This window comes from Dasypus novemcinctus, chromosome X (assembly GCF_030445035.2).
Source record: "Dasypus novemcinctus isolate mDasNov1 chromosome X, mDasNov1.1.hap2, whole genome shotgun sequence".
Classification (NCBI taxonomy): Eukaryota; Metazoa; Chordata; class Mammalia; order Cingulata; family Dasypodidae; genus Dasypus; species Dasypus novemcinctus.
In genome coordinates, this window is record NC_080704.1 from 107701812 (window position 1) to 107715430 (window position 13619).

The 13619-nt window shown below is 43.6% G+C and overlaps 1 protein-coding gene across 1 annotated transcript; it reads left to right on the top strand.

Moving 5' to 3' along the window:
* Positions 1-250: 250 nt before the first annotated feature.
* LOC101434080 (nuclear RNA export factor 2) lies at positions 251-11795 on the top strand. The gene is made up of 21 exons (XM_012521586.1): positions 251-305; positions 1846-2035; positions 2255-2408; positions 3055-3138; positions 3247-3351; positions 3461-3541; positions 3659-3728; positions 3883-3971; positions 4103-4210; positions 4377-4486; positions 6294-6330; positions 6673-6741; positions 6826-6881; positions 7027-7134; positions 7255-7313; positions 7424-7539; positions 7635-7677; positions 8247-8319; positions 9209-9391; positions 11548-11608; positions 11751-11795. Exons 1-21 carry the CDS (start codon positions 251-253, stop codon positions 11793-11795), a joined length of 1896 nt encoding a protein of 631 aa, XP_012377040.1.
* The last annotated feature ends 1824 nt before the right edge of the window (positions 11796-13619 follow it).

The window sequence follows — 13619 nt, forward strand, 5'->3', positions numbered from 1 at the left end:
AAAGGGAGTTGATTTTCTGACTTTCTCCAAAGGATACCAATAATATTCCTTTTTTCTTTTGCTGTTATTTAGTATCAATATAAGTTTCTGGCTTTTAAATATTTTGATGGGTTTCAAAGCTTTTTGTAGTGTTTTTAGTGGAAGTGTGGCATAATTTGACTTAGGCTTTAAAGATTCACTCTGGATGCTGTGCTGAATATAGACTATGTGAGAGCAAAAGTAAAAACAAGGGCACCAATTAGACAGCAGTATGATCCAGGAGATAGATATTGGCCATTTGGCCCAAGATGGTAGCAACAGAGGTGGTGAGAAGTGACTAGATTCTGCATGATTTTGAAGGAAGAGCCAAGAGAATCTTTTTTTTTTTTTTTTGGCTTTTATAAAGGGTGTTTATTTGGGGTAAAAGTTTACAGTTACAAGGCCCTAAAGTGTCCTACTCAAGGTACTTTCTCACCAAAGTCTGTTGCCACTTGTTGAAGCAAGTTGGTTGTTGATCTCTGTGAGAGTTCAGTCTTCCTCTTCCTCTTAAAGCTCCTTGAGCCAAGAGAATCTTGCCACATGGTGAATTAGATGTGAAAAAGGGAGTGTGGGGACCAATAGTAATGAAATTCTTAGGAATAAATGTAGGGTGAAATACAAAAAAAATAATTTTTTATAAACATACCTGTGACCACAATATCTGATGAGATAGACTTCAGAGCAAATAAAATTACTAGAAACAAAGAAAGACATTATGTAATGATAAAGATTCATCCACAAGGAAGACATACCAATCCAAAAGTATATACACCAAACCATAGAGTCCCAAAAATCCTGAAGCAAAAACTGATGGAGCTGAAAGGAGAAATAGCCAAATCTGCAATTCTAGTTAGGGACTCAACACCACCTTCTCAGAAAGTGATAGAATTTCTAGGCAGAAACTCAGCAAGGATGTAGAAGACCTGCATAACACAACAAACCAAGAGTATCTAAATAACATAAATAGAACACTTCACAACCAACAGCAGAGAACATATTTTTGTTTGTGTCCATTTAAAAGTCTCAAGGATAGACTATCTCCTGGGCCATCCAATAATCCTTAACAAATTTAAAGGAATTAAAATCATGCAGAGACTATTCTCTGACCATAATGGAATCAAACTAGAAATCAATAACAGAAAGAAAAAAGGGAAATTTCTAAACACTTGGAAATAGTAGTTGATATGTATTATTCCAGTTCATCACTCAGACCCTTGTTAAAGAAGAGTGAAGTTAGAAAAAATCACTTACTTTCAGGCTGAATACAAAGAAAGTTCACGCTGGACATTTCAAACAATATTGTTGAAGGTAAGGCTAGAGGTAGGGAGACAGTTTAGGAGGCTGTTACATCAGCCCTACTGGCCAATAAAGCTTGTACTATACTGACAAAGAAAGTATATCTTGCTGATATGTTAATGAAATCAGTTTGGTAACACATCGAATTTGAGAGTTGTGAGAGAATCTAGGAGGTGCCTCCCTGTCCTGAGGCCATTATTAAGTTAGAGAGACCTGAGAGAGGCAAGATTAGGATGCCTTCCTGGGGTTTAGCTGGTTTCTGGTTTAACCCAAGGATGCACACATCTCTGTTCTTTATAAATCCTGGCTCCATTTTTTAAAAGATTCAACACAATTTCCTCCTCCTCAAGATGTCTCCCTTTATTATGCTACCATCTGTCAGATGAGGCTCTCATATGTGGGCAGGCAGAGGAGTTAATTTTCTGGGTTTTATGTGATTTCTCCCTTAGGACAGGTTGGCACTTTGTTTGCCCTACCATGGTGTTAGCCCAAGATGTGGTGCATAGTACATATTTTTGTTCCCAATTTCAGAATACAATGATGGTGGTTGCTTTCCTCAAGGAAGAAAGAAATGTCAGAGTTGTTTCCGAAGGGATTTTGGCAAAGGGAACCTTCAATATGACAATGAAAATGGTGTGTCTGAACTTCAGCCTTCCACCCTTCAGGAAGATGATGGATACATGGCAATGAGGGATGCCCTCGAGGGCCCCCAAATAAGACAGTAAGTATTTGGGCAGCCTAATTTGCGCATAGCAGCCCCTAGGGCTATGGAACTCTTGTCTGCCTGTGTGTTATTTTCCTTCCCCTAGTGGAAAATTAAGAATGATAGAAGTGAAATAATACTGGATCAATCATGATTGTAACCCTGGAATCAGTGAGGCCAGGGAATATAGAAGACTTGTCATTTATGGACACCCTTCTTCTCTCTTCCTCCCTACAGTATCCCCTATGTGATCCGTCCCAAGAATAGGGGAGTGAAATGGAATAATGGAGACCATATCCGTATTACTGTGTGGAGAAATAGAAAACATTCAGAGAGAGAAGTGGAGCAAAACTGGCAGGATGAAACCCAGGGGAACTGGTTCAAGATCACAGTGAGTGTCTGGGCAAAATGCAGGGAATGTGCAGGAGGATTTGTGTTGTTCATATATATATATATAACTTAGTACTTTGCTGGGGGCAAGTGGAGTTGGTAATCTGTCCTTTTTGTTACCAAGAGTTTACATCCTTGATTATCTAAATACAGGTTAAGAGAAGAGGTATAAAGGTAGCAGACTGACTTTAGGGAGATTAGGGTAGGGTGTCTAAATGCAAAAGGTGAAACAACTGCAAGGGAATGGAGAAACCTCACATTTAATACCTCAGTTTGACTCAAGCTCTGTGTGTGTGTGTGTGTGTGTGTGTGTATGGTGGGTGAAATGGGTGGAGAGAAGGTAAAGCTTGAGTCTCTGGAGTCTTTACCAGAGGGGCAGACAGGGTATGCATTTGGAAGGAAGCCCTGGAATTTTATAGAAGGAAGATGATGTTAAACATCTTACATTGATTATTTGGAGGAAAGCTTTGGAATGGAGTGAAAGGGGATTTAGATAATTCCTATTTTGCACAAAAATAAGAAATCAAGCAAGTGTTCTCTTCTTTAGAAGTCCTTTACAGCTCAATAGACAGTCAGAAGGGGGTCTTTTCTTCAGCCTTAATTCCATGTGGTCAATCTTGTTTTCTATCCTCTCTTTTCACCCCTAGGTTCCTTATGGGAGAAAGTATGACAAGACATGGCTACTGGATTCAATTCAGACCCATTGCAGTGTCCCCTTCATCCCAGTTGATGTAAGAGAAGATGGTGAAGCCTGATGAGTGGGTACAGGGAAAGGCGGCTTTGCTGAGTAGGAGAGCCTGGGCCTCTGAAAGTATTGCACTTGCCTCCACTTCTTGCAGTTTCACTACGTGAAAAATCGGGCCCAATTTTTTGTCCAGTATGCTAACATTGCTTCTGCATTGAAGGATGTCGACTACAAGATTTGTGATGAGGAAAACCGAAAGGTGTGTGTTGAGGACATTAACCATGCCTAGCTTAGGTGCATGGGCTATTTGGGGCTGTCTTCTTTGGGATTAGAGTTCCTGGTTCTTACCTGGCCTCTCTGTCCTGCAGATATCTATCTTTGTCAACCAATCTGCTGCTCCCCACTCTGTGCAGAATAAGTTGAATTCACAACAAATAGAGCAACTAAAGGTAATACAGACTCAATATCTGGTGTGAGTCCACATCCAGACCTACCTCTTCTCCTCCCCCATAATTTCGCCATCACCCCTGTCACCGCAGCCTTCAGAGCTGTGTCTGTCTCTGCAGCTGACCATGTACAAACGATATGATGTCTTCCAGCAAGCTCTTGACCTCCAGAGCTTACGCTTTGACCCAGGTATGGCTGACAGCAGTAATTCTAGGGCAGCTGAGGGCAGAGGTGTCTCCATGTGAGGCAAGCTTAGGGATGGTAAATTGTGGAGGGGTTGCTGCTGACCCTGGTCCAGTTGAGACCCTCTGATTTTTTATCCCATTCTCTTGGCTTCATGAAGACTTGGTGGGCCATGATATTGACATGATCCTGAATAGAAGAAACTGCATGGCTGCCACCCTGAAGATCATTGAAGAGGATTTCCCTGAGGTGAGGCCTGAGGCCCAGTGCTGGTATTTAGGTAGAGGGATGGAATAGGTGGATAAACGGCAGGTTTTTCTCTGAGGCCCAAATTGAGGCCCAAAATTGTAACCACCACTCTAACTCTTCTTCCCCAAAAGCTCTTGTCCTTGAACTTGCGCAACAACAAACTGTACCAGTTGGATGGTCTGTCTGACATTATACAGAAGGCCCCCAAAGTCAAGATCCTGAATCTCTCCAAAAATGAGGTTAGAAGTTGGAGCCACGTCGGAATTTGAGGTGCGGGTGGGAACTTATTGGGTGATGACAAGAGGCAGGTGAAGGTACCTGTGAGTGACACTGGGTGGAGGCTGGGGGTGCAGGGGCCTAGATGTCTCTGTTTCCCTGGGAATCCTTTTCCCTGATTCCTCCCAGCTGAAGTCGATGTGGGAGCTCGACAAGATGAAAAGTCTGAAGCTGGAAGAGCTGTGGCTAGAAGGGAACCCATTGTGCAGATCCTTCCCAGACAAGTCCACCTACATAAGGTCAGTGATATCCAGTGTCACCACTTCTTGGAAATTTTGCCTTCTGAGAAGCCTGAGCTGCCCTCACAGTGCCCATGGTTAAAATGCAGCAATCCTCATCCTTTGGAAAGACCATATGCCTGTGCCCTCTCTTCTCTGTATGTCCCTCATAGAGGTCTCCTTGCCTTCCTATCACCTGTCCACCTGTCCCACTGGGTGGGGTCTTTTTCCCACCTCTCTATCCCCAGCCTTCTCAAGTCCTCATATGAGTGTGCTTGAGGAGGTGGGCTCCCCCTTCCTCACCAGCACCAGAGGTGTCCAGCCTTGAGTCAGTTCCTAGTACCCTGGATTAAGAAAGGCCCTCTAGCCCATGGTCTCCCTCTGAGAAAGGCCTTCCTGCCTCTGTGCTAAGATGGGGCTTCCCTCCAAAGACCTGTGATGGACCCTCTTTCCCTTACTTCAAAGGAGTCCCAAACCTGTCCCAGTATGAGATGGGATCTTTCCTGCCCTGTGGTTAGGGCCAAGGCCCCAGCACAACTGCTGTCATGACATCTTTTCCTCTATCCTCTGGCCGTATGCCAGGAGCTGGGGCGCCTTCAGGAGAAACTTGGGTTACTCGAGTCAAGGGAACACAGGTGAGCTAGCAAACAGAGGGCATCCTGAGGAAGTTACCTAGTGAGGCAGGCAGGGAGGCAGAGGTAGAGAAGGATACAGGGAGACAGCCTTCCAAGGGGCACTGCTTCTTCCCCACTCCCCACATCACAGGATCCTGTCCATCCTTCAAAGGAGCACTGGTTATCCGAAGTCAGTGGGGATTCTTTGGTCAAGGAACCAAGACAGGCATGGTGGCCCTGGGGCCATCAGGAGAGAATTGAATGATCATAAGAAGGATCCAGAGACTCTCAACCCCATGCTCTGAGGGGGCCTGGTCCTTCACCTCCTGCTTCTGCCCCCAGAAGAAGGGTTCCTGCCCCCAGGGCTGCTCTGTTTCCCATGCCCAGCTCACACTGGGATAGATCACACAAGTGACAAAGGCTCAACCAATGGGCCCAGCCCAAGTGCATGCTTTCCATTCTTCCCTGGATTCCAGGACGAGCCAGTAGCAGGTGAAGGAAGGGGCTATAGCCAAGGAGCCATTTCCCCATTCATTTTTTTTTTCTTTCCTATCCCACCACAAGCATGGTAGAGTTTCTTTTCCTTTCCTTTCCTTTGCTTTCTCTTTTTCCTTTGTCTCTACTCCTTCATCTCCCCTGTTTCTGCCTCCCCTACCTTCACTTCCTTTTTGACACTGCCCTCTGCCTGCATCATTCCCTCCTGAGCCCTGCCCCACTCATATCCCTTCCCCAGCATCGTAGGCCATCATCCCTGGGGAATGTCTCTGTCAGGGACAGGTCTGGCAGAATGCTGTACACCTGGCAAGGTCACAAATCCCCTGGTTCCCACTCATTCCTCCTCTATCCAGAGATTTCCATGGAGACTTGAGGGAGGGAAAGGAGTCAGGGAGAGGAAGGAACCCCTGGAGTGTGGCTCCAAGTACTGCTTATTGTGGCCCTGGAGATGGGAGTCAGGACAGTTCAAGCTATAGATGCCCAAGAGGAAGGAGAGGGAGATAAGAGGGAGATTGAGAGTGAACAAGAAAGGAAGAAAGAGAGAAAGAAAGAGAGATCTCTCTCTGCATCTGTCCATTGGAGGTTCCCAGGGTCCCTGGAGTGACTCTAGCCCTGGAGTGAAGACACAAGGGACTGTCTCAGGTATAGGTGGCCTTCCTTCCATGAGGCAGGGAATTCCACAGTTTCACTTTCCTTTCTCTGTTCTTAATTTTTGACAGCTTTGTCCTGAAATTGTTCCCCAAGTTATCATGCCTGGTAAGTGTATTCTTTTAACATTGACTCATCTGTCTCTGATGCTGCCCATTAAATCCCCTGAAGCCATTTAGGTCTTGTTCAGGTTATATTTTTGTTTCTGACCCTTAATCTTACTTGGGGACAGACTCATATGGGAACCTGATAAAGCCTATGGGCCTTCTCCACAGAAATTCTCCACTGGCTTCCAGTATCCCCTGGTAAAGACCCCAAGGGTAGTCTTGTCCAAGGAATTTCCAAGGCCCTTTAACACCTGACCCACTCTCTTCCAGTCCCATTCATCTCACTACTTATCCAGTGCTACCTCCATGGTCTGCACTGCTGACTCTCTCTTCCCTTTCCCAGGATGGCCAGGAGTTACCATCACCAATCACTGTTGGCAGTGAAGTCCCCAAGATAATAAAACCCTGCAAGGTGAGAGGCAGGGACCAAGCAAGAGGTGATGTGTTGCAAGGGTCTTTGTCAGGCACACAGTCCAAAGATAACTCTCCATTGCAGGAAAGCTACAAAGGATCTGAGACCCTGAAGAGCCTAGTTCTGCAATTCCTGCAGCAGTAAGTACCCCTGAGTTCCTGAGGTGGGTGGGCTGGAATGGGACAGGCCAGTCCAAGTTCAGGTTTGCTTATGGGGATGAGGTGCATTTAATTCCCTTAGGGGCTGAGACCGCAGAGATAACCTGCCTCCTTTGTTTCCCCATAGGTATTTCTTGATTTATGACTATGAAGACCGACAGAGTCTCCTTGGTGCATACCACAATGAGGCCTGCTTCTCCCTCACCACTCCCTTCAAATCCCAGGTCACAGCCCCGTGAGTATCACAGCCCAGATTCAGGTCCTGGGCGAGGTGGTTTCTCAGCAGATGGAGGCCATGTCCTGGCAGTGCACACCCTAGCCCAACCATTGCTTTCCATCCCTCTTTTTCTCCTAGAAGCAGTTTAAGTCAGTACTTCAAGGTCAGCAGGAATTTGAAGAAATTCAGGGACCCTGGTGAGCATGTAATGGAGGAAGATTAAGGTGGAAAAGGGGGTGTGAAGGGTCAGTCACAGGGGCCAACATGGGTGTGGCAGCCCCTAACCTTCTCTTTTCCTCCTTCACAGACCTTCGGGTTCAGTTACTGAAGCACACAAAATATGATATTGTTGGCTCCCTTAGTGTGTTGCCTAAAACCCAGCATGACTTTGGCTCCTTTGTGGTGGACATGTGTGTTCAGACGGTGAGGATTAGCTTCCTTTCTTACTCAGGCCCAGAAAGCTTGAAATGGGTAGGAGGTTCATTTGGATCCTAAGGGCCTGAATTATTCCCTTTCAGAAAACAATGCTGTGCTTTTCCGTCAATGGTGTGTTCCAAGAAGGTGGGTATCTGTAGAGCCCCTTCCCCAGATCCTTCCAGCAGGCTTCCTCTCAAAACTCTCCTGGCTTCTTCACTGATCCCATGCCTTCCTATCCTATTCCCTATGTCTTTTGACCTTATCTGCCCAAACCACCCTGGACTGACCTAAATTCATGCCTGCCTGCCTCAGTACAGCCTGGATGTTACAGGTTGTGGAGTTCGATGGCTCCCTTCCCAGGTCCTTATTCTGCAACCTTGGGGCAGTTATTTAACCTCTCAGGTTCTTCATCGGAAAATGGGGCTAGTAATATACATTTCCTTTGCTGCTGTGAAAAATGAATCAAGTGAGTGGTAAGTATTTATGCAGGGCCTGTCATATGTAGAGGACCTATCATTGGGAACTGATTGTTCTTAATGCTGTTCTCCCCATCCCCAAGACCCCTTCTAACTTCCAGTGAACAATTGTCCCCATTTGGCCCCCTTCAGTGTGCCACATGAGTATCAAGTAAGACCCTGACTGGGGAATGCTGCCTGTGAGCATGAAAAGCATGTGCAACTCTAAGGGGAATTGTTCTTTATTGTCATTAAAAGTGGAAGGAAAGTCTCAGGGCTCTGTTCGTGCCTTCACCCGGACCTTCATCACTACTCCTGGCAGCAATTACAGGTAAGTGTTGTCTTGTAGACATCACTTGAGAATATTCATCTCAGTCTGAGGCCAGCAGTGCGGTAATGTGATGGTGCTATCCTCAGAGTTTTCTTAGTATTATAGAAAGCCAACTGGTCAATCCAAGGAGCATTCTAACCTACCCCAATTGTTAAGAGCATGGGCTCTGACTTTGGAATACTTCCTGACCTCAACAGTTACTAGCTGTGTAACCTTGTTCAAGTAACGTGGCCTGTCTTTGACTCAGTGTCTTTCTCTGAAAATGCAGTTGAAAGTATTAACTTCCTTGGGGTGTTGTGAAAGGTAAATACAGGTGTAAAACCATCCCTGGACTGTGGTTAACAGAAAAAATATAAGAATGTTCTCTCATGAACTATAACAAATACATAATACTAATACAGCATGTTACTAATCAGGTGGGGCTGGATGTAAAATACACCAAATGTAAAATATTGGCTACAGTTAGTAGTAATATTTTGACGATGCTTTTTCATAGTTTTTAACAAATGTTTCACAACAATACAAGGTGTTATTGGTGAGGGTGATGTATGGAAGTACTGTATGATGACATGCATGCTTGTTTTTTAAGTTCACAACTTTTGCTATACATTTATTTTTTATATATTTTCATGTATGAGTGATATATTTAAATAATTTTTTAATTAAGAAAAATGGCCATGGTTTGTGGGTAAACCCACAAATTTAGTAAAGCTGGTAAATAATGTCTTCATACATAGGTTTTGTGAGGGAGGCAATAGGTACCAGCCAAGGAATCTGGGAGGTAAGCAGAGTAGGGAAATCGAAAGAATCTGGTAGCTGAGTGGCAGGATCATTTGTTGGGGGTGGGTTGTTCATCTGTCCAGTTGTCTGAGGCCCATTTTCCCTTTAGTCTGTGCATTGTGAATGAGGAACTGTTTGTGAGGGATGCCAGCCCCAAGGAGACCCAGAGAGCCTTCTCCATCCCAGTACCCACACCCTCCTCCAGCTGTGTGCCCTCCTTCTCCCAGAAGCAGCAGGAAATGGTACAGGCTTTCTCCATCCAGTCTGGAATGAAACTCGAGTGGTCTTTGAAGTGAGTGTTGGTGATAGGGGTGAGCTGGGAGGAACAGGGAAATTGAATAATGGGAACTTTCTGATAATTTGGAAAAATAAGTATTTGTATTATTTCAATAAAATGTGGGCTCATGGAAAAAGTATATTTTATGTTATTATATGTAAATAATTTTAAAAACAATTTAATGCTCACATGGCACAATCTTGCATGAAGTAAATCCTAAGTATTCCACTAAAAACTATTAGAACTAATAAACAATTTCAGCATTCTTGCAGGATACAAGATCAATATACAAAAATAATTTTTTGACCTCTACACGCACCACATACAAAAAAGTTATTCCAAATAAATCTAAAAGTAAGAACCAAAAACTAGAAAACTCTTAGAAGAAAATGTAGGGGTAAATCTTTGTGACCTTGAATTAGGCAATGATTTCTTATATATGATACCAAAACACAAGCAAACAAGACAAAGTAGACAAATTGGATTTCATCAAAATTAAAAGCTTTTGTGCATCAGAGGGCACTACCAAGTAAGTGAAAAAGACAATCCACAGAATGATAGACAATATATTAAAATCATATATCTGAAAAGAGTTTAGTATCCAGAATAGATGAAGAACACTTACAACTCAACCAAGAAAAGACAATCCATTTTAAAAAGGGGCAAAGTATTTAAATGGACATTTCTCCAAAGAAGATATAATACACACAGGAATAGATGCTAAAAATCATTAATCATTAGGTAAATCAAAATGATGAGATCACTCCACACACACTAGGATGGCCTCTATCAACAATAGAGAAAATAACAAGGATTGGTGAAGATGTGGAGAAAATGGAACTCTTGTGTATTGCTGGTAGGAATGTAAAATGGAGAAGTCTCTATGGAAAACAGTTTGGCAATTACACAAAATGTTAAGCATGCAATTAGCATATGACCAAGGAATCCCATTCTTCGGTATATGCCAAGACAACTGAATATATATGTTCATGCAAAAACTTATACATGAGGGAAGTGGTTATGGCTCAAGAAGTTGGGCACCCACCTGCCACATGGAAGTTTCTGGGTTCAGTCCCTCGTACCTCCTAAAGAAGAGAGCAAAGCAATGAGCTGACTTGATGGGCTGGCACAGCAGTCTGATGCTACAAGATGATGCAGTGAGATGATGCAACAAAGAGACACGAGAAAACAATGAGAAAGACAAGTCTCTCTTGAGCAGAGGTGGCTCAAGCCACCTCCCTCCCACATTGGAGGTCCCAGGTTCTGTTCCTGGTGCTTCCTAAAAAGAAGAATAGCACACAGTGAACAGACACAGAGAACAGACAGCAAGCTCAAACAACAAAAGCAGGGGAGAAATAAATAAATCTTTAAAAAATATATAAAAACTTATACATGAATATTCCTAGCAGCATTAGTTACAATAGCCAAAAAGCGGAAACAACAGATGTCCATCAACTGGATAAATGGATAAATTAAATGTGGTACATCCATACAGTGCAATATTACTCACCCATAAAAAACAGTGAAGTTTGTAATCATGCTGCAACATGGAGGAAACTTGAAATCATTTTGCCAAATGAAAGAAACCAGAGATAAAAGGGTACATATTGTGTGGTTCCACTTAAATGAAATGTCCAGAATAGGTAAAGCAATAGAGACAGAAAGTAGACTTGTGGTTGTCAGAGTCTAAGGGAAGTGGTGACTAGGTAGTGACTGCTAACTGGTAGGGAATTTCTTTATGAAGTGATGAAAATGGTTCAGAATTAGATTGCTGTGATGGTTGCACAACTTTGTGAATATACTAAAAATATTGTACAATGAAATGTACACTTTAAAATTGAATGTTACAGGATGTGAATTATATCTCGATTAAATACAGAAACTTGTATTTTTAAAATTTCTATTTGCTATTTTCTTGAAGATCTTTATCAATATACATTAAGCTCCCTTGTTCTTCTGAACAGCTGTGTTTTACAGTTTTGAATTCCAGTGGGCGTCAATGCTACTGGTAGACGTTTTGGCTTTCACTAGTTGTCTTCATCATTACATACAATTCTAATTCTGGTAAATGTGTCCCAGCATAATGTTGGTATGGATTTATGCAATGTTGGCATTGCAGTGTGTCTGCACTGTGTTAATAACAGAGAGCACCTGTTCTTCTTCCACCCCAGGTGCCTTCAGGACAACGAATGGAACTACACTACAGCTGGACAAGTCTTCATTATGCTCAAGGTGAGGTCTTGGATTTGAGTGAGTAAAAGTGGGATGCTTGACCTTAAAGAAGGCCAAGAGGTGGAGACCGGGTGGCCTGGGGATGAAACTCCAGGCTCCTGTCTCTTTTGGCCTCCCAACTCCTTCCCATCACTTCCTTCAGGCTGAGGGCAAGATTCCAGAGGAAGCCTTCAACCGAAACCCCTAAATGGAGTCCTTGGATATCTGTTCGGCTTCATCCACATCATCATTGTTTCTCTTTTCTCCAGCCTGATGCCTCCCCTCTGGTTGGTATTAGAGGCACAGCTGACAAAGAAGCCAAAGTTAATTCATAGGCCAGACACTTAACCACCCAAAGGGCCAGTTATTCTGCATACTTTTCCTACTCGTGATCGCTGCTGCTTTTCATAATAAAGAATGATGCTCCATATTGTATGTTATGTGTCCTAGACTGCTCTTCTCCTGCCCCAACCATGAGCCATAGGAGTCAGGGGTAAACCCCAATTCCCTCTTCAACACTGGCAGTCCCTAGCAGACACATCAGGCTTGCTTCCATAGGTAGAATGTCAATAAATCCTGATAAGAAAGGGCACACATTACTTCGGAGATTGGCCTTTGGAGACAGTATGACTCAGTGAGATCATCTATCTGGAGGCCTGCAGAAGCAGGTATATTACCTAGTATAACAAGAACTTTGGGAAGGATGCGCACTGGCTAGTGAGGGCAGTGGAAAGGAAGGAAGGTGGGCACTCACATTTGACTCCTTAGTCTTATTTGAATTTTTAAAAAAATATATTTTCTATTTTTTTAAAGAAACTTAGGTTACACAAAATGTTAAAAAAATTATAAGGGATTCCCATATGCCCTATTTCCCACACCTCCCACCCTTCCCCACATTAACAATTTCTTTCATTAGTGTGGTACAGTCTTTGTAACTGATGAACACATTTGGGGCATTGCCACACAGCATGGATTATAGTTTACACTGTAGTTTACACTCTCTCCCACTCAATTCCGTAGGTTATGGCAAGATATATAATGGCCTCTATCTGCCATTGTAATGTCATCCAGGACAATTCCAAGTCCTAAAAATGTCCCCATATCACACCTCTTTCTCCCTCTCTCTGCCTTCAGCACCTCCAGTGGCCACTGTCTCCACATCAATAATATAATGTCTTCCATTGCTAGAATCATAATAAGTCTATTGTAGAATACCAATAAGTTCACTCTAGTCCATATTTTATTCCCCAATCCTGAGGATTCTGGGATGGTGAAGCCCTCTCCACCTCTAATTGAGAGGGAGCTTCAACCCCATATGTAATGGATGGGACTCTCTTGCTTGCAGCTGTAGACTCTTTCAGTTCCTTGGTATGGTGGTTGTTCATCCTTGGCTTGTTAGATGTCCTGGGTCAGTCCAATGACCTGGAGAGTAAGTGTTGCAGCTCTGCTGATGCTCAGGGCCCAGCTGGGACATGGACAGCCCAAAGATTCCAGTCTCTTGGACATACATCTACCAACTCCAGCATCAACTATAGGTTCAAATAGAAGGGACAGAAGAGGCATGTGTAGAGTAGTCCCAACTGAGTCCAAGTCTGTCATACTAGGGAGCATAAACTGCAAAGTTGGGCCCACTAGCAAGGCACCAAACTCCAGAGCTATCTACCATAACTGTAGGACTTTGATGTCTCCAGAGCCCTCAGGAGCCCCACTATTTGGGGTAGTATCTATTTTGCCTGTCTATGAGATCCTGCTGAGACAAGCACTAGCATTGCCTTTGCGATGACCTCGCAACTCACTTTGAAGTCTCTTAGCCATATAAACTCATTGGTCTTTGCTTTTTCCCCCTTTTATTCAAGGCCTTTTTCCAGTTGCATTGCTTGTTGGTGCTTGGTATTAAACCCACAGTGCCAGGGAGGGTTATCCCTGGGAGTCATATTCCATGCTGGGGGAGGGGGAGAGGTAATGCATTTATATGCTGAGTTTGCCTTAGAGAGAGGCCACATTTGAGCAACATGGAGGCTCTCAGGAGGTA